The sequence below is a fragment of the Alosa alosa genome, chromosome 4 (genome assembly GCF_017589495.1).
Source record: "Alosa alosa isolate M-15738 ecotype Scorff River chromosome 4, AALO_Geno_1.1, whole genome shotgun sequence".
NCBI lineage: Eukaryota > Metazoa > Chordata > Actinopteri > Clupeiformes > Clupeidae > Alosa > Alosa alosa.
In genome coordinates, this window is record NC_063192.1 from 23,582,550 (window position 1) to 23,603,334 (window position 20,785).

The 20,785-nt window shown below is 43.6% G+C and overlaps 1 protein-coding gene across 2 annotated transcripts; it reads left to right on the forward strand.

Annotated features, from left to right (window-relative positions):
* The first annotated feature begins 2,729 nt into the window (after window positions 1-2,729).
* csrnp2 (cysteine-serine-rich nuclear protein 2) lies at window positions 2,730-16,244 on the forward strand. Of its 2 annotated transcripts, none has more exons than XM_048241319.1 (5): window positions 2,730-3,589; window positions 8,547-8,716; window positions 9,658-9,920; window positions 10,832-11,128; window positions 13,032-16,244. In XM_048241319.1, the coding sequence occupies exons 2-5, from the start codon at window positions 8,560-8,562 to the stop codon at window positions 14,100-14,102; spliced, it is 1,788 nt and encodes a 595-aa protein (XP_048097276.1). In that variant the 5' UTR covers window positions 2,730-3,589; window positions 8,547-8,559; the 3' UTR covers window positions 14,103-16,244. The 2 variants fall into 2 exon arrangements, with proteins under 2 accessions (XP_048097276.1, XP_048097275.1); XM_048241318.1 differs by having other exon boundaries at window positions 2,731-3,589; window positions 8,547-8,731.
* The last annotated feature ends 4,541 nt before the right edge of the window (window positions 16,245-20,785 follow it).

The following is a 20,785-nucleotide window of genomic DNA, read 5'->3' on the forward strand; positions in this document are numbered from 1 at the left end:
TTTGGTTTGGGTGGGGTGGGGGTGGGGACTCACACAACAGTCCTGCCCTCCTCCCCTCCCTCCCTCCCTCCCCCCTGTCTCGTCTTAGACTTTCGTCTCAACCACACCCCCCACACACAAAAGCCCACCCCAGAACCCTCGCCCTCCAGTGCCCAATGGATTGGGTTGAAGACTCCATCGTTTCACCCTGAACGCGTGTGAGGAGGTGCGGCCTCAGTGAAAGACACTGGTGTGGGGAAAGAAGAAGTGGCATCTAACCCTCGCTCACCTTACTGTCTTATTCAACCCCCCCGCCCCCTCCCCTCCACCATCTATGCCCTCTGCCATCCACTCGTTTTCTTTTGTATTCAGTATCTTCCTGCTTTGTCGCTTATGCTTCTTAAAGAAAGTAAGATATGAAAAATGGAAGGGAAAAAAAAGCTTTTTTTGTTTTGTTTTGTATGTATGTGTCCCGCATTAGTTGAGTGCGTTGAGTGCCAAAATGTGAGACTACAGATGTTGTGCGAAAGCCCCCCCCCCATACACTGCTTGTCCTCTGATCTGAAAGGTAAAACAAACAAAACCAAAAGCTTAACACATAACCACATAAGGCCCTTTTGTTCTGCCTTTTAATATCTTTTTTATTCCTGGATCCCGATATGCAAATTTCACATGCATTATAATTACTCTGATGTAGCCTGCTGGATATCTGACGTGCAGAGCTCGACGCTTAATCTGCTGAGGAGACATGGCTACAGGAAGTGATGTCAGAGGAAGGCATACCGCATGACATTTCAAGCTTCAGTGATGTGTTCAATGTCTTTGTGACTCATCTGTCACAGTAGAGCTCACTGATTTAATGATGAAATTCCATGCTGATACAAGAGTTAATGAATTAGGAGTACTGCGTCCCTATCATGGTTGTCTGTTTATTGTGTACTATGCCTGGATTTGATTAAGTAGGAGTTGTGCCATGAGCAGTCTATTTTTGAAAAAGTTTTTTTTTTAAGTCCCCCTAAAATATTACCCTTTAATATCAATTAACATCTGTCCCTCTGTCATTGTTTCGTAGTTAAAGCTCTGATCAGCAAAACTTGTGATAAGAAGGTGCCTTGCCTTTTTTTGTTTTTGTTTTTTTTGTTTAAAAGTCTCTTGACTGAAGGTTAATGGACACTTTTGATGGTCTTGACTGAAGGGATAGCCTGCATCTCTGCCTCAGCAGCGTCTTGCGTTGGCACAGCTTTGTTTAGCACTTGTCCTCTTGAGTCGTAATGTATTTCAACATGCAGGAACGAATGCACACATATGAGGATTGGACACTCTTGAGTCCTCACCCCTGGACTAAAGACCTAGAAGTCTACATTAATAAGACTGCATGTCATTTGTAAACCCGAGGGATGATCTTATAAATGCGTCGTCTGATGGTCACTCCTTAACTCGTTTTTGTTTTAGTTCTGTCGCTCTGTCACAGCATTATTCCTCTCTGTAGCTGACAGGTTTTTAAGAGGCGCCAAACTCCACAAATAGGGAATCCTTCTGAGAAAAACAACAACAACATACAAACAACTAAATGTTTCGATGTGCGTAGGCCTGTGTATAACCCCAGTTTCTTTCGTCTTTATCTTTTTTTTAAAAACAGAATTGTGTTTACTATCAGTGTAATACTTTTGTTTTATCATTGGATATTACCACTTCCAGACTCTAATCCATCTAGAGGGTTGTTGTTGGTGGCGGTGGTTGATGCGCTGAAACTGCATGAGGAAAGCTAGCGGTGGTTGTCATTTCTGATCAGTTGTGCTAGATGCGTCAAATGTGGATGCTGGGACACACATTGATGTTGTCTATCTTTGCCCCCTTTACCCATGTCATCACGATGATTAAACTACTTACCCATCAAGATGCCCATGATTGTTTGTTTGTTTGTTTTTACCCCAATTCATAATCAACACATTTTTGCTTCCCCCCTCAAACAGCCATTTATCTTTGCAAACTCATGGACTTTTCAGTGGCTATGTCTAGCCTATATCTGCCATTTGTTGGGCTGATGCTATGCTCACTTTGGCGAAATGGCATTGTGTGTAGGCTAAATGTTCTCTTGCATTAAAGCTTATGCTTGGAAACTGTACTGTAGATTGACACTGTTCAATCGTAATGTTGGAAAAGCAGGTATGATCCAACGATACAGCCTATTTGTATGAGTATGCAGGGTCTGTAGCAAGCCATGTCAACTGGAGGGGGTATTTATGGTAAGCTACAGCTCGTAGCTAAATTGGGGCCGTGTAGCCAACATTTATTTTTTAAAAAGATTAATTTGCAGACCACCAACTTGTCGAAAAGTTAAACAGTATTTAGCCCTGACCAGTAATGGTAGGCCTACTACACCATTCTCACGTGATGTTGAGTAGCAGCTGGCCGAGGTTTCAGGCACTGGGCCATGTGTACCTGGGAAATGTAGTAGGACATGGAGCCCCAGGGCGTGGAAATATTTAATTTTGTGTGGAACAGTGGACTGTCATCGTGATGCACGTTCTTGATTAACCACTATTTGTCCTTTTGGTAGATCAGATGTGTGTTCTGATTAAATTGAATCTTCAAATCGTCTGTATGAAAACCATTTGCCGGTGATGGGCTATTCTTGAGGACGGTAGGCTATCCTAAACGTCTGACTTTGCTTTAATGTCTGAAGCCTTAGAATCTCTACTAAGTAAAAAATATATCGTCAAATCTCTCATCGACAGTTATACACAGCAATGCCTGCCTGAGCAAATACAGGCCTTCTATAATGAATCACTCTTGAAACCTCGAACAAAGAACCCTTTAATTTTGGACCAGCCTACGTTTCCCAGCGGTCTCTACAGTGGCATGTCTGTGATGTCACAATGAGTATATATTTCTACTGTGTAGCATACCAAACTCTATTGTTACGTTGTAACAGACCGGGGCAGGGGAGCGGGCGACAGAGGCTTCAACAAAAAAATTGGCAGATCTTGCACAGTTTCAAGGGATAATTTTATCTGGACAGAAATTTTAAAGTCTGTGCTCATTCTGGGACGTAAAACTTCGCCGGAGATTTAACACGCCCTCGGAGAGGAAAAGGGACACGAAACCTCGGTGGCTTGTTTTACAAAAGCAATCATTAAACGCCGGGCTGAGAAGACAAGGCTTTACACATAAGCCATTGTTAACACAAAATAGATTTTTAAAAATTAAATGAAGTCCTCCGCCCGCATCGCCTGCCCTGTGTTCTCGTTTTGTGCAATTGTGAACGACGATACATTTTCCTTGCACAAATCCAAAAATCAAGACTAATTTCCTGTCTCTTCTGCTCATATGTATTTTTGTGTGGACTAGTGCAATGTATAAATTTCGCAACGGATCAACGAGCACAACATTGCAATCCATTTTCAACAGATCAAGCTACGTTTCTTAATCATAGACATCTAGCCTACAGCCTGCGAAGGTGGCAAACTGTGAAATCAGAGAATCGTGTGGAGTTTGAAAAGAAAAGAAAAAAACATACTGCCATAACCAAAGGAAATTTTATGTCGATTGTTGCTGCTGATACAACGGTGAACAGCGGAACCGTCGGCAAAGGCTATTCCTGCGTAAGGTAAGGCATCTGGGTGGCTATCATTAGCAGTTATGCCAGTTTGTGCGATAAATTATATGGAGAGGAAGCATAGCTTCCAACCCATTGTTTAGGAGTTTCTGCGCTGTCACGCTGTGCTGGACTGGTCTCTTCAGGAATGAAAGATCCAGGGCTTTGACGTGAGTGACCATTCTCGACCGGTCACTCGAATTAGCCTATGTAGGCAGTCAGGTGAACGGACAACTGTTCCCTTACTCCTGCTTCGCAATAACCAGACGTCTAAAAGGTCCCCAGTGACGCTACTAGCCTACTCTACGACAGCTGTTGGGCTATTGTTGAACTTCACAAATGTGCAAATGAGGTGAGTTTGAAGTATGCGTAAATATAGGCCTATGTTCTGGAGAGACCATGGTGGTGTAGCTCAGGTAAGCTTCCCAAGCCTTTGATATCTGGACCAGACCGTGAAACAGCCTGAGGTGCTGTCAATCCTCAATTAGCCTTAATGATCATAACCTCGCAGGCTTGTCTACCTCAAGTAGTCCATGGCATCTGTTGTCATTGTGTTGGCCTGCCAGGTTAAGGGGTTTAGGTATTTGTAACATGCAATAGGAGCATATAAGCTTTGTCTATAGTAGGTGTGTGTAACTTCTTCATAGCAGGGGTATTGTCATGTACATTTCATTTGATAACCTCACTGTACTGCAGTTTATGTTAATGAACCAAACCAATAAACTGGCCTTATCTAACACCTCCACAGTTTACTACCTCAACAAGGTTTGCATGCTTTGCCCTTCACACCCCATACTGCATGGTGGGTAATAAGACCCACTAAGAAACTAGTGATGAGGCTTCCATCCTTTTGAGGTTCAGATGAAACATGGCTATATGTCAGAATATATTTTTGCCAAAGCCAAAGTAGTCCTTGACCCTACGTAAATGTTGAGATTGTACGACCCATTTTCAAGATTCGTGTTGAATGTGTGATGCATTGGATTAAGTGACCTACCCCCAGCACCGTGAAGGCTAGACGCCGCTAACTGGGGCGACCCACATTGCTCACGTTTTGGTGCGTGTAGTCTAATCCTTCACACAGCTGGATGAGTGGATGTAGTGTTGCACGTAGTTCAGCCTGAGGAGCAGGACTTGTTGGGCTTCATTGCCTGAGGTTTACCCTGTCCTGCTTTGCATATACACTTATAAGTATGCTGGCAAGTATAGCAATTTGGATAGGCCTCAACATGGTATGTTTGCATTTTTAAGTGTCCAAATTATGGAATATTTGAGGGTTTTGTGAGGTAGGAGGGATTTTAAAGCCTTTTGATATAAAATACAATGACTTATAACACACCAAGAGCATTTTTCAGTCAGTCTGCTTGTGCAATTCTGTTGCTGACTCACTGGTTTGACCCATGTGATGAATTAGTTCCTGGGTGTTCTATTGTCCTATAGTTTATTTTTACATTTCAATATGCATCATGATCAGGAACCATCCCTACTTCTTTGCAGACTATAGGTGGTGATGGGCAGGGTGAGTAGGAGTGATTGCATTCCTCTTTTGGACCAGACAGTTTGCTTTTTTCCAGTCGAAACAAATCATCTGGAGGTCAGCCATCTGTGTGCAGTTGCCTCTGCTTAAATGAGATGAGGGTGAAGGAAAGATCTGCAAAATCAAGGACAAGTCTTGGAATGTTATTGCTATATTACATATGAATAAACTATATATATATTATCTACATTAAACATTAATGTGTGTAATGTATCCAGTGCCTTACATACAGTATGTGTCATATTGGCAAAGAAATATATGTACTACTACATGCCAGACCATGTCGTCTAGTGTGCTTTCATACAGTAATACGTTTTTACATACAGAATTTTTATATTCAGCCACATTTATGTAAATGCATATGTCCATAGACATCTAGCCAGTGAGTGGAATAAAAATAGGAACACAAAGTTCTCTGTTGATATTGACACACAAAATAAATAACCCAGTGCTGAGACCCCTGAACACAGCTGTTTTAAATGGTTATGGATTTATTTTTGTCAACTGTCTGGTTTGGAGTCACAAGCACATGGAAAACTACCTCATTAAAGCTTTGTTTGGGCTTTTCTTTTTTAAAGTAGCCTAGTATTACATTATTTTTTGTAATGCAATGTTTATTGAGCTTTGAACATAGGGAAGCATATATAACATTTGTCTTATACACAGCGGTCAAATGTTCCCTTAAAACCCGCCTTCCCCACCCCACCCAATCCCTTACCAATACATGGATAACAGTGAGCTAATTACCATTAGTCAGCTGAGTACAAAGACATTTATGTTTGAAGAATAGTATCACATTTAATGGAATTAATTTGCTCTATGGAATGCATTTTTGGTATTGTATTTTATCAGACAACTACTAACCATAACAACTTCAGCCATGTCATGAGCCAGACTTGCTGCGATGACTTTGGCCTGTTACCTACTGTACTGTATGTTTACCTACCTAAACAAGCATGTCCATTCAGGCTACAACATGAAGACATATAAAATATTCCATGATATACCAAACCACTACCCACAGTATCACAGGCAAATTTTAAAACAAAACCACCAAACGTCAGAAGACTGAATAGCAGAAATAACCTGATACCCCAACTGTCAATTAAACTTATGTTGTTGTATTAAAGGTTTAGTTTATGTTTATGGTTCCTAGCAGACACCTTTATCCAAAGCAACTCACAATAACATTACAATTAATAAACATTACAATTAATAGTATGAATTAAAGTCATATAGCCTAATAAGAATACAAATAATAGTAGTTGTTTCTTAGTTATGCCTAGTGGAAGTCAGTTGATGCTTATTCAGGTCTTAACTGCAAAACCATACATCTGACATTAAACTTCACATTCCAATGCCAGTGACCAGGTTTTTTTTAGTATGCTCTTTATGAATGTCTTTGGTGTTGCATGTGATGGAGAACCAGCAACACAGTGTGATAGTGGTGTCTGCAGTATACAGTTATGACGTGCTGTACCATGAAGTGTAATGAAGCTAATAGTTGATTTCCGTACCATTTGCAATGTCACTAGCTATATTTAGGCTTTCTAAAATCTCAAGGCTACAAGAATATGAAAGGTAGCTTAATGGTCTTTTGGTTCATGTGTTGCCATGGTTGCAACCCATTCATAATAAACTGATTAGACTTGTGTAGTTCCCTCCCTATGAGTTATCCTGCCAATAAACAAACTGTGCCCCTTGATGTCATATTTTGTTGTTGTTGTTGTTGTTGTTTATACAATAAAGAAAAAACACATCGCACCCCTTCAGACATTTTTATCATGCACCTATTAAATGTCTACCTTGAATAGATTTTTAGCCATATCATAGGATTTGCAAGTGTGCTCATGGGTCATTTATTTAGCAAGAAGAAAATATTGTTGAAAGAACACTGGAAACCGGTTACAGTTACCACTGAGATACCCAAAAGCTTGTGTGTGTGTGTGTGTGTGTGTGTGTGTGCGTGTGTGGGGGCAAAGCCGAGGGTTGCCTGGTAAACGTCCTGGCTCAGCCCCATCTGACCCTGTCACTTGGCCAGACCTCTGACTACAGACAGCAAAGGCCTGTTGTCTGGAAGGTTCCGCCACGTTCAGAGGGAAAAAGGAGAAGAGAAGACAGGAAGAAAAAGCTGTCTTTCCAAGGCCATTTTGCTGTAAACTGTGCTTTCCCAGTTGCCATGGCGATGTTTGCTGCCAGATCATTTCCAAGCAAGCTTGTCATGCTAGACGGAAGAGGAGAGAGAGAGGAAGGGAGGGAGCGAGGGAGAGAACAGAGGGATGAGGCAAGAATACAGATGAAAGCAGAGCCAAAGGTGATGTCACCTTCTTGGGGAATAGAGGGGGATTGCTGCATTGAAGACCCCTTGATAACCTGACGTTAATGAGTATGAGTGAATTCAATATACCCCACTCATCAGCTGTGCCTAAGAAACCATCTCATCTCAAAGCCAGAGTGTGGTGTTGGCGATGAGGGGAGTGCCCTGCCTTGAGAACAGGACCACCAGGGGCATCACTCACTAGCTCTACTTTGCAGGGGCTTCAATGTTTTTTTTTTTAATAATGCTATTTACATACATTACATTTACATTAATTCATTTAGCAGACGCTTTTATCCAAAGCAACTTATAGAAAGAGTATAAAATTGCTACTCTACAGAGGAGCCCTCAGCTAGGAATGACTATTGCATCTGTCATAGAGGATAAGAGTGTTGACATTCTTAGTACAAGTCAAAGTGTTTATCAAAGTATTTAACAAAGCCCCTGTGATTTACGCCAGTAGATCAGCAACACAGATCTTAAAGAGAATAGTTCCACTGTGCTCCAACATGATCAAGATTTAACTGATTGTAGTATTATGCAATTGGTTTCGTTCCATTTCTTGGAAATGATCGGGCATTTTCAGTTCTCATTCCATTTGTGCAGTTTTAAGACTTACAAGATCTTACAAGTGATGAACAGGGGTCTTTTCCACAAGGCCTGCCAAAGACATTGTTAAATATTTTGCATTGCCTTTCAAAATATAGGCCTACACTTATGCTGATATGTATTGCTGACTGTCGGCAGTAAAGTAGAAAATCAATTTGGAGCTCGCCAGGGTAGGTTGAGAGTGATTGATGGTAATGCCACCTGTGCTTGATCTAAGGCCCAACACACACACAGAAAGACATACACACACTTTAAGGTAATTCCATATTGAAGCAGTGTGTGTTAAAGTTAAGGTGCAGTTCTGGCCTATAAGTGATATTTACTGCAGCACTGCTGATTAACTGAATCATTTATCCGTCCCTCAGCTGCCCAGGTCTGCCTGGTGGCCAAGTAATCGCATTTACCTGAAGTTATTAAGCGCATTCTGGACCGCCTGCCTCGTCCGTCACTCAAAAACCTGCCGGTCGGCCTCTGTGCCTTTTTTCTCTTTTTTTCCCTTTTCGCAGACGCTGAGTTTCCATGGAGACAGTGGGGACACTGGGCCTGAAGCGAAAATTCGACGAGGTGGACAGCGGCTCGCCCTTCTCCACGCCCAAGGACTCCGACGATGACATCTCCAGTAGCGACAGCGCAGACAGCTGCGATAGTCTCAATGCCCCCTCCAGCTCCCTCACGCGTAAGGCCAGCCCAGGTCAGATCAGACACAGTTAGGGGGACGGGGTCGGACTTGTGGTAGAGGTCATCATGGTTATTCACATGTTCTTATTTGTGTGGTTTGTTTGTTACTTTTTTTGTTTAAAGTTGTATGCATTTTAGGAAATTATATCTAAAGAGACTTGTTCCACATCAGTTTTACCATTTGGAATGCAGAAGCTTTGACACTGGATATCTCAGAACCGGTCTGGACGCAGATAGAACAGTATAATTCCGAGGAGGCGACTGGTGGTTTGATGTAGTGTGGACACAAGATCATAAGGTGGATATCTGGCCCATTCAACATTCAGGAGTGCAGCTGCTGGTGGCTATATAGTGTAGGAGGATTATATTTTGATAAACTCCAGACTGATAACATGCTGGCAGCGGGCCTTTGAGCTTTCGCACAGTTGAGCTGTGGGTTTCAAGGACTCACGGTGTGATTGCTAAGCTGGAGAGCTCGTGTGGAGGCAGAGTCTGTCAATCATGCTCTCTGTTATTAACTTGTTGATGTGTAGAGTAATGTTTTTTAGTTTATCAGCACTCTCCGTCTAATATCCATCTCCTTATCTCTTTCTCTCTCTCTCTTCTCTCTCCCCTGTCTCTCTTCCTTTCTCCATCTCTCTCTGTCTCTCTCACTCTTTTTCTGTCTCCCTCTCTGTCTCTCTCTCTTTCTCTCTATCTCTCGCACTCTCTCTGTCTCCCTCTCTTTCTCTCATTCTCTCTCTTTCTTTCTCTACTGCTCTGTCTCTGTCTCTCTCTTTCTCCCCCCCTCTCTTTGTCTCTCTATCTCTCTGTATCTCTCGCACTCTCTATTTCTCTGTCTCCCTCTCTCTTTCTCTCATTCTCTCTCTTTCTCTACCCCTCTCTGTCTCTCTCTCTGTCCACCCTCCCTCTCTGTCTCTCTATCTCTCCGTCACACAGCGACCTCCATCCTCAGGCGCCCGCGGCCGGCGCTGGGGCGGAAGCGCGTGCGTTTCGACTCGGTGACGGTGTACTACTTCTCCCGGCGCCAGGGCTTCACCAGCGTGCCCAGTCAGGGGGGCAGCTCTCTGGGCATGGCGCGCCACCACTGCGACATCCGCCACTACACGCTGGGCGAGTTTGCCCGCGAGCAGGAGAGCAGCCACAGGCTCATCCTGCGCCAACACCTGCGCCAGGAGAAGCTCAACGCCCGCAAGATGAAGGTGAGGAGGAGGAAGATGTCGAGGGGGGGAAGGACAGGAAGGACAGTTATATCCATCTTGGAAGTCTGAGTAGTGCATTTCAATGAAAGTCAGTTGCAGGACTTGACGTGTGCTTACTGGAAGCCTCAGTTCCAAATACACAATAATGAAGAATTGTGGTGGTAAATGCAGTTCAAATGGTGTTCTCATAGTCCTGCAACACTTTACGGCCATGATTGTTTGTCGTTTAAGCACTTAAGAATAATGAAATCAAATCTAACAGGCAGACTACACCAGGCACATAATTAAAGCGTTCCTTTAAGAGTGGGTGCTGCAACAATTAGCTTCCACTATAATCAATGGAACTGGTTGCAGCAGATGTGATAGCGATGCCCTACCTGACATAGCCAGTGTGATTCAGAATTTGAGTCTGATGCTGCTCCATTGGGACATGATTATGGGGCGTGTTTGAACCGATACAGGGGGGAAATGCCTCTGCGCTCAATTGGATATACCTAACCAATCAGAACAACGAAATATGTGAATCCTGTAGGGAGAACAGCCAAAACATCCTTCTTCTCGACAAATGTTGTAAACAAAATCAACCGAAGTGCACTCAGGTGACGAGAATGACTAGGCACCGCTGGTCATCTGTCCATCATCGTATAAAGCCCTCCCAGATGATTTCATTGGTGTGCACAGCTCTCATACAGGCTTAGAGGCTTCTTAATGGAGCAAGACCAGACTGACTTTCCTGACCTCAAATTTTGTGGGCGTGGTACATTCGGGCTGGCTTCCAGGCTACCAGTAACCATTTTTATACTCTGTGAATGGAGCGCTTCAATTGCACACCCTGTAAGTTTTTAAAAAGATGAGTCATTCTTTCAAACTTGATGGCCGCGTCTTTCTCCTGACACCCCTCTCTATTCCAGCTGACCCGTAACGGGACGGTGGAGTGCGCCCAGGCCGAGCTCCTCACCCTGGACGACGTGTCGGACGAGGACCTGGACGTGGAGAGCGTGGAGGTGGACGACTGCTTCTTCCTGCAGCCGCTGCCCACCAAACGCCGCCGGGCGCTCCTACGCGCCTCGGGCATCAACCGCATCGACGCACGTGAGAAGGCCGAGCTGCGCACCATCCGTCTCTCGCGCGAGGAGTGCGGCTGCGACTGTCGCTTCTACTGCGACCCACGCCACTGCGGCTGCAGCCAGGCGGGCATCAAATGCCAGGTGAGCGCCACTGCCCAGGGTTATCATCAGATAGAGAGCACAGAGACCGTGCTGATCTTCATGCTTGCCCAGTCAAAGCATAGGTGTGGCTTATGCAAATCCCTGCAACTGCTCCAGTGATCAGCAAGCCTCTAAAGACTGGGGAGTAGATAGAGAGATGAGAAGTGGTAGAGCCGCTGTAGAATCTTCTGCCATGTGACCTATATTGATTAGTGTGTATCCGTTTGTAAATATCAGACCTTCACTTAGAGATTGTACAGTCATGATAGGTGTGTGTGTGTGTGTGTGTGTGTGTGTGTGTGTGTGTATGTGTGTGTGTATCTTTGCATTGTTTAGTGTGTCTGCAACATTCCTGTCATTTTTCTGCCCTCTTGCACACCATGTGAGATGCGTTTGTCTGTTGGTTTAGCTTCACGCTCTGTGGCTGCCCCCTCTGTCCTCTCCCCTGCGCTCTATCAGTGCTCCTCAGAGTCTCCTACTCACACACCAGCTCTGTTCGCCCAGCGTCTCATGGGGATGACCCATTTCTCTGGACAGACTTACTGTCAACCAGAAAGCTAATTGGACATCCGCTCTACACTCATACAGACGGGTTTCCCGTTAACCAAAATTACTAGATGCACGTGTAGCCATGGGGCAAAAAGCGCTCGCTGGCCGGCCACAGCGTTATAAAGCTGACCTAATAGTCGGCTGCTGTAATCTAGATTTGGCATGGTTTGTATACTCTTGCTGACTCAATAATGATAACATTGTTATTGTTACAGGATTGGATCCATAAGCCTGTAGCCTGTTAGCTACACTGTCACTGTCACAGGCTACACTCGCACCCTGGGCTTTCAGCTCCACATATCACTTCTCTCGTTTGTCATGTCTGAATGTGCGGAAGGTCCAAATGAAATATCCACTGATATTAGATTAATTTCACTGATTTTTGTGTCGTATGTATGACATGTCACATTGTACAGCCCTACATAAATCGGGAGTGCTGTGTCACAACTGGCTACAGCTCCGTACCATTCGGGCCCAAGTGTCCACGGGGACACAGGTTCGAGTTTGACCCGGGTCATTTCCCAATCTCACCGCATCTCTCTCTCCCACTCACTTCCTATCAGTCTCTTCACTATCCAATCATAACCAAGTGAAAAAAGGCCCAAATATACACTTTAAAAAGGAATATAGAACATTCTTTAACCATTGCTGTTTCGGTTGGTGCGGTTACAACACAACTCCAAGTAATCTTTTCTGCTCTATGCTTCTCCATACTGTTCTATGCTGCTTTCTGTCCCTTAGATGCGCACACATGTTTTTGTGATGTTGCATGGAAACCTATGTATAATGAATGAATTAGAGAGGGCACTTCACTGAAAGAGTCAAGTTCTCTCCTGAAATATGTACTGTATGTATGTATGATCAGTGTTGGGAGGGTTACTTTTAAAATGTATTCCACTACAGATTACTGAATACATGCCCTACAATGTATTTTGTAACATATTCCAATAGCTTACTCAAAGTGAGTAACATATTTTTAATACTTTGGATTACATGAACGTTATATTATATTTTATTAGCAGTGGATGAAACAGTTATGTGAGGTTATGTGAAGTTGTAAGACTCATAGTGTCAACAAATATTTTAATTTGAGTTTGAAAAGGCATGGCGTACATGTTTTAATGATTAGAATTTATCATGTACTGTATTCTGAATACCACCGACTTATATTGTAACTGTTTTTAAATACAGTTGCTCATAATTTGTATTTAAAATATGTAATCCGGAATACATGTATTCATTTACTTCCAAACACTGTGTATGATATGTATGAGCTGCTGATTTGTAATGAGGTGCCTGACATACCTATTGAATGTGATGCTTGTGCTTAAAATGACCGCCATGTCTTTACCAGGTGGACAGGATGTCGTTCCCTTGTGGCTGCTCGCGGGAGGGTTGTGGCAACGGCGCCGGTCGGATCGAGTTCAACCCCCTCCGCGTGCGCACGCACTACCTGCACACCATCATGAAGCTGGACCTGGAGAAGCGTGGGCTGCTGGGCGAGGTTCTGGAGGACGACCCCGAGGCGCCCACGCCGTCCCCGTCCATGTCTCCGTCTCCCTCACTGTCCCCGGGCTCGGAGCTGGAGGCGGACGCGCGGGCGGTCCAGGCGCTGCTGGCCGAGCACGACAGCCTGGAGCGTGAGAACGAGACGGCCGTGCTGCACCTGCAGAGCGCCGAGGAGCGCGAGCGGAGGAGGCGCGAGCAGGAGCAGGAGGAGGTGGTGGCGCTGGAGATGGAGGTGCAGCACGAGGAGGAGCCCACGCTCTGCCTCCTGGCGGGCCAGCTGGTGGAGGAGGCGCGCAGGGCGGAGGCCGTGGAGGGCATGCTGATCCAGGGGGCCTTCCCTGGGGGCACAGCGCTGCTCTGCATCGCACAGGAGCCCGTGGGCCAGCAGGAGGCGCCGCTGCAGCCTGAGGAGCAAGAGGAGCAGCAGGAGGCAGCGCTGCAGCCTGTGGAGCAGCAGGAGGAGCAGGAGAAAGAGGCACAGCGAGAGCCACAGCCGCAGGAGGAGCAGGAGCGCTGCCTCCTGAAAGACCAGCCCGCCGCTCCACTGCTGTACTACCAGATCGGCCAGATGGAGGCCAGCGCCGTCCAGTCCCACGCCACAGCTGAGGAAGCGGAGCGGGAGTGCGCGGAGGGCAAGGAGGGCACTGGGCGTGGCCAGGGGGGAGGAGGAGGAGAGGAGGGAGACACGGAGAGTGGGGGCCACGAACTGGCCACCAGCAAGCAGAGCTCGGGTGAGAGCTCGCCCTTGTCCGCGGAGGATCCACGCCCTGAGAGCAGAGGTGAGGAGGAAGAGGAGGAGGAGGAGGAGGAGGAGGAGCCCCCCAGTCCGCCTGAAGAGAGCCTCGATCGGCCACCGTGCCAGCAGGTGTGCCTCCTGTCTGGGCCAGATGCACTAGAGCTCCCCACCGAAGTCTAAGTCCAGCACCTCTGCAGAAGTTTTGCACAAGATTTTGACTAGATTGAAATTGAAGGGTAGAATCAACTCAGTCGATGAGTAGATTGTTTTATTACTAATGCTATTATTATTATTATCATCATTATTGTTATTATGGATAAGCGTTGCGTAATGTTGACAGGTAGAACGTGAAACGTAACTGTCACTGATGAATTTTGTAATTGGAGTGATTAGAAATATGGGCTTTAGGGGCCAGTCTGAAATATGAAAGCAACATATCTCGTAAAAAAATCTGGCCTGGCCTTAGAAAAACATACCAAGTAATAATGGATCAAAAGAATACTTTAATATGTCAGAGGGGGGAGGCATGATGCACTGTAGGGTTGGGAGATATACCAAACATTTCCTCATATCACTGATGAGAAGCTCTTACTGACCGCAGAATGCATTTCTGGATAAACGTCAGCTCCGGTTTATAAGTGTCGGTAGCGGCAATTCTTCCGTGCCATTTCATTCTGCACTCTTAACAAAGTACGAGACACCATCAGCACGAGTGAGTGTCACACCTTTCTCACCACTGTCTTACATTCAGTGTGGTGGCCACCATATTTATTAATCAATCAAATCATTGATCCATTACAGTTCAAAGAAAGGTGACAAATATTCTAAAAAATATATATCATTGTTCCTGAAGTAGCCTAACTGTTGGAAAGTATCTTGGTACTGACTTGAGGTCATATCTCCCAGCCCTAGTTTGACGAGGCGTGTGTAGGTCATAGTTTCCTGTTTCACCCTGGCTTAGTGGACGCTGGAAAATGTTGCCTACGCATGTGGCTTCACCACCAGTGAATTTAATGTGCAGAGGCTCACTGTCTGTTGCTGAGTTGACCAGAGATGGTACAGGGGAATTGGCCGCCCAAGAAAACAAACAAACTAGTAAATAAGGATAGGAAAAAATAAATGTCTGGTCACCAGAGGCCACTGGCGTCACCCTACAGTGTGAAGCAGACCTAACTAAAATCCTGGAGATACTTGGTTACAATGTACTGTAAAAGAGTTCATCACGAACAGCGTGAGTGTGTGTGAGCGCGAGAAAGAGTGAGCACACTGCTTGATACGCCTGTATGCACGTAATAAGCTTGATTTGTATTGTGAGTGGGGAAACTGGTCTGAAACCAGGCCAAATGTTCTTTTAGTTCCTTCGGTTGCTTTTTATCCTTTCTTGTCTATGAACCACAGTGCCACTACAGCTAGCAAGAGCTCCTTATCTATTACACCCAACTGTAGCGGTAAACACAGGAGCTGTGATGCAATTTATTGATGACTGACCCCAAATTGGTTTTATTTGAGTATAATTTGGGAAAAGAGTATGACTTCTGAAATGTGAGGCTATACTGGACAAATGATACCCACTCTATGTTGTTATTTGTCTAAAAGTCTGATATACGTTTTCGTTTGATGAAATTATTGTTTTTTGGTTTTCTTTTTTTTTTTACTTAATGGTGGGTGCACTTCACACAAAGTCTCCATGTACAATGCATGCACCTTGACAACGGTAACTCTTAACCGTTATTTGCACAATGACACTGTTACGTTGCTGTTTTAATCCCGCTAGACAGCAGTTAGCTATTTGCCGTTTCAGTGTACATGTTGCAGTAGGTGGCGATGTAGTTTCCTTTTAAAATATAGACTTGAACGTCAGACTGTGCACGTCACATTAATCAAGTCACCAAGTGTTGTCGTAGCCAATTCAGATTAAAATTGTAGATTGAATAGCAATATTCTCTTTTCAAACAAAGGGGACAAAAGCTGGAGTGTGTGATGATTCCAATGACATCAATTCATTTCCCCAGTCATTTGCCTCAAATTGTTTTAATTTGCCCCCATTGACCTGGCATCACAGAAAAATGTCCATTTAGATATTACAAATATTATGGCAATGATCTTAAAAAGCTTCAAGTCAAACTTATTATATGTTAATTAGAGTAAAATATTTAAAGGAAAAGTCTTTGGAGATGTTTTGAAGTGGTAACAAAAAAAACTTTTTTGTGCTAAATTATGTGAAACCTGAAAAGACAAAAAAAAAACTGTTCTTAGTCTATATGTGACTGTGTGAATGTGTGTGTGTGTATGTGTGCGCACATGTGTGTGTGTGTGTGTGTGTGTGTGTGTGTGTGTGTGTGTGTGTGTGTGTGTGTGCGCATGTGTGTGTGTGAATGTTTGTGCATGTATTTGTGCGCACGTGTGTGTGTGTGTGTGTGTGTGTGTGTGTGTGTGTGTGTGTGTGTGTGTACATGTGTGTATGTGTGTGTGTGTGTGTGTGTGTGTGTGTGTGTCTGTGTGTGTGCGTGTATGTGTGTGTGTGTGTGTGCACTAAAGAATGAATTTCTATGTAGTTCTGAGTGTGCCTCAGCAAAGGAATGTGTGAGCTGCTCATCAGTGCATGTCAGTGGGTTGTATTCTTTTTCATACAGGTGCTTTTGGATTTGACATTTTCACAAAGTTCCAACCATTTTGACAGTCGTATCATTTTATTAGCTATTTTCTTTGCCGTTGGTACGGGGCAGAGTATGTATGTGTCTTTTGTTTCTGTGGATATGACTGTGAGGTTTAAAAAGCTGTTGTTTAATGTTTAAAGTCATTGACATCTATGACCCCCCTGTTGAAATATGCTGTATAAGTTCAGATCATCAGGACATTGGATAAATTCTCTTTTACTCATTAGTGAGCATGACACTAAGGAAACAATGTTTTTGTTTGTTTGTTTGTTAGTTGTTTGTCTTTTGCCGTGTAATGTATTCCATAATCAAAACGGAGTTGGCAAATGAGAACACAATGGCCTTTTTGGGCACCTCTTCAAACTAAATCATTTCACATTCATTGTTTTTATTTTTGTTTTTTTGTTTTCAATGTTATTTTGTATGAATATGAATGTCATTATAGGGACATGTTGTTTTGGTTATGGTGAATTTTTATTTCTGATATTGTGCCGTGCAGTGCCATGGGACGTCACTGGCATTGGGCTGCCTACCAAGCCTGTGTCATCACCCCCACTTACCCCCCTTCTGAAGTCTGACTAGAACATTCAGAGATCTAAATGGCGACGGGAGCTGCCCTCCCCTGTTGTCAAATGAGAAGTGATGCTGATTTCAGTGGCTGCCAGTGTGTGTGTGGGGGGGGGAGCAATCTATGTGGCACAGCAATCAATGCTGTCAGTAAGAGAGCACGCTAGTTCTGTATGGCGATCTCGTTCCATATCATGAAATGATAAAAAGTATGTATGTTGTCCCCTTCCCCCACCCTGTTTGTTTATAACTTGTCCTTGTTTGTTTGTTTGTTTGTTTTGCCTGTGTAATAATCTATCCATGCGTGCCCTCCCTGTGTGCATGTTTGGTCTGGATCAGTGTAGGCCTGCCAGCCTTTAGTACTCGGCAACCTTACCTAGTGGGAGCACAAGGTCAGGAGGTTGAGTGCCGTGCCCATCGGTCACCTACCACCTTACCTAGTGGGAGCACAAGGTTAGGTGGTCGAGTGCCGTGCCCATCGGAGTGTGGCCGCAGCTGTGTGCACAGTGGGGTCTGCTGTCTCCTGTCATGACTTTCATTTTATCGTCTTAATGTAAAGAACGTACGTATAGATAAACGTATATATCTATTTGAAAGAGAAAGCACTCAAGAAGAAAACCAGAGGGTCTCAGATATGTATGCTGCAAAAGGGGAGGGTTAACAGTCCCACAAAAAAAAAAAAAAAAGTGATGATGACAGAAACCTCATGCTGTACATGTGCATTCCATGGGTCTGACCCCTCCTCTCCTTCTCTATTTCTCCTCTCCTTCTCTATCCTCTTTTCCTCTCCTCTCCTTCTCTATCCTCTCTTTTCCTCTCCTCCTTTCCCTCTCTCCTCTCTCTTCTCTTTCTCCTCTCCTTCTCTCTCCTCTCTTCCCCTCTCTTGTCCACTCCTCTCCTCCTTCTCTTCTCTCCTGCCCTCCTCTTCTCTCCTCTCCTCTCTTGTTCACTCCTCTCCTTCTCTTCTCTCCTCTCCTCCTCTCTTCTCTTCTCCTCTCTGTGTATTTGTGGTTCCCTGCCAGGGCTTCATAGATGCAGTGGGCAGAACTATCCTCTTCTGCTTATAAGGCCTGAAATCACTGCAGCCATTAAAATCCAACCCATTCTGTGATTGCCTTTGTGTGTGTGTGTGTGTGTGTGTGTGTGTGTGTGTGTGTGTGTGTGTGTGTGTGTATGTGTGTGTGTGTGTGTGTGTGTGTGTGTATGTGTGTGTGTGTGTCTGTGTGTGTCTGTGCATGTGTGTATGTGTGTGTAGGAGAAGGAGTTACATTATTTCAGTGCTGATTGGTTGGAGCGACTCTGATGCTTACTGTTGCCTACAGAAGAGATACTCATACAAAGTCTTTTTTATATAAAATGTAAGGAAAAAATAAATGAATTAAAAAATAATGAATTGAAGAGCATTGTGTTCATTTATTCTGTAAAAATATCTCAAATTGTCATTGAGCATACAACAGTGAAACACTTTCCATACTTAACAGTGCTGTTCTTGCTGTTACCCCGACAGTATTCTGAAATAAGAGTAGCATATAGCCACTAGCCGAGACAAGAATGTTCCTCTTTCTCTCCCTGTTGATTCCGTTTGACTGGTGAGAACCTGCATTGCCTCTCCATGCATTTTATATGGTCATCCTGAGAAGCCTGAACTGAGTATTGTCAAGGTTACGGCCATCATGTTGCTGAAAGTTTTTAATACATTTAGTAAATTGTGTGTTTGTATTTGGTCTGGTAGTGGAAACTGAGTTTTTAAGAGTTTAGCTGGCGTGGAGTGTGATAAGGTGAATGTATCAAACCCAGTGAGAGAAAGGAAACCTGTGAAATACTGTACTTCCCCCCCTCAGCAAAGCCCTTTCCCACTCCCTAAATGGGTATGTGTTTTTAGCCAAATCCATTCTGATAACAGCATCCTCCCAAACCTCTACAGCAGCAGTTGCCTAAGCCACTCACCACAGATCATGAAAATGTGGTAGGAAATCTAGTGGACCAATCAATTCTCATCTGAGACTGTACTCTATTAATCTAACTCAGTGACATACAGAACAGCGATGCCAGGCTTGTAGATTACTGCCAATAATACTACATGTGCACTATAAAGCGCCTGTCATCATATACACATAGACCCTTTTCAGTCAGGTTTGTGTTACCACAGTAATCAAATTAGTTGCTCCATCTCGATGTAGGAATGCATATCGACAGTTCTGACCGAAAGAGGAGTTATTTCATGAACATCAAGAGATTCTGTAGAAAAGAAGATGTTGTTAAAAGTAGTTGAATAGATAGCCTTTGTTTTAAAAAAAAAAAAAAAAGATTTAGCAGAAAACATTATTTTTATTTTGCTTTCTAATGTTCATTTTTTGATGCTATTTGTTTTGCTTTGAAAGCCTTGCTATAAAACATAATTAAGCAACAACAATCATCCACTGGTTTATGATGGTCCTCAGTATCTTTATCAGCAAATCACACATCAGTGTGTGTGATTTGCAATGCAGATTGTGCCGGCACTGTCTAGGATAGGCTAACAAAAGATATTATCAACAATGGCCAACATACATTTGATATGGGACAAACTATTAATTCAGGTTTTGGCAAGATATATCATCCAGATGATAGTAAGATGAAAGACAATATTTTCACTGCTGCAAGACTGATGCCATTGCCATAAATGTACTGTACATTAGAAAGACCAGGCTGCATTTTGACTATTATACCACTAGATGGCGTTATCTATTCTTGTTCTTCAAGAACTGTCTAAGGATCTGCTGTCCTTGAGATGCCATAGCCATGGATGTATATTACAGTTTTTGCCCATTGCTTACACACTAAAATCGAATGCTTAGACCAAAGCCTACCTAAACTTCTTGTAGCATACTTTAAACACATAACCATAGCTTAAACACATATTCTGCTTTGTACATTGTTTTAACAACACAACACACTTGCGAAACACTATACCTTTCTTACATTGCAAAACACTACACATTTCTTGCATTAGACACTTTGTTCAAAAATGATACTCCTGTTATCATTGGGAAAACACTTCTATTCAAAATGCAAGCATCTGGTAAAACCCACACACATACCTGAAAACACTTACAGAGAAAACTGAGCACCAATCAGTCTGAGGCTTAGCACTACAAATACACTTCAGGTAAGTTATTGTGTGTACCTGTTCAATTGTGTGCTTTTACATTGTATATGACCACCAACCACATACCTGCATGCCTTTTTTGCAAGCAATGGAAAGGGGATGCAGAGACATTGAGGTGGGGTCAGTTCAATGGTGCATACGGCACACAAGGTGATATTTTCTCCATTGCCTAGCCCGAGAAGACAATACCTGCGATGTCAATGAAGACTTGTGGCAGGATCCATAAAGCCCCCACCCCACCCCCACCACACACACATACACTTTTTCCAGTAATTGTTTTTTTTTTTACTTTTGTTTTGTAACTACATTTTTTATTTGTTTATAATACATTCACTTACACTGATAAGTGTGATTGTACTTTTATTTAGAATGTCTCTAGAATGTTTTTGTAAGATTTTTTTGTAAAAACTTTTGTTGCAAAAAATGTCAGTTGATTACTGCAGAAATTCTGCTTTTGAGTTTCACAGAAGACTGAGTCCGAGAAAATGACA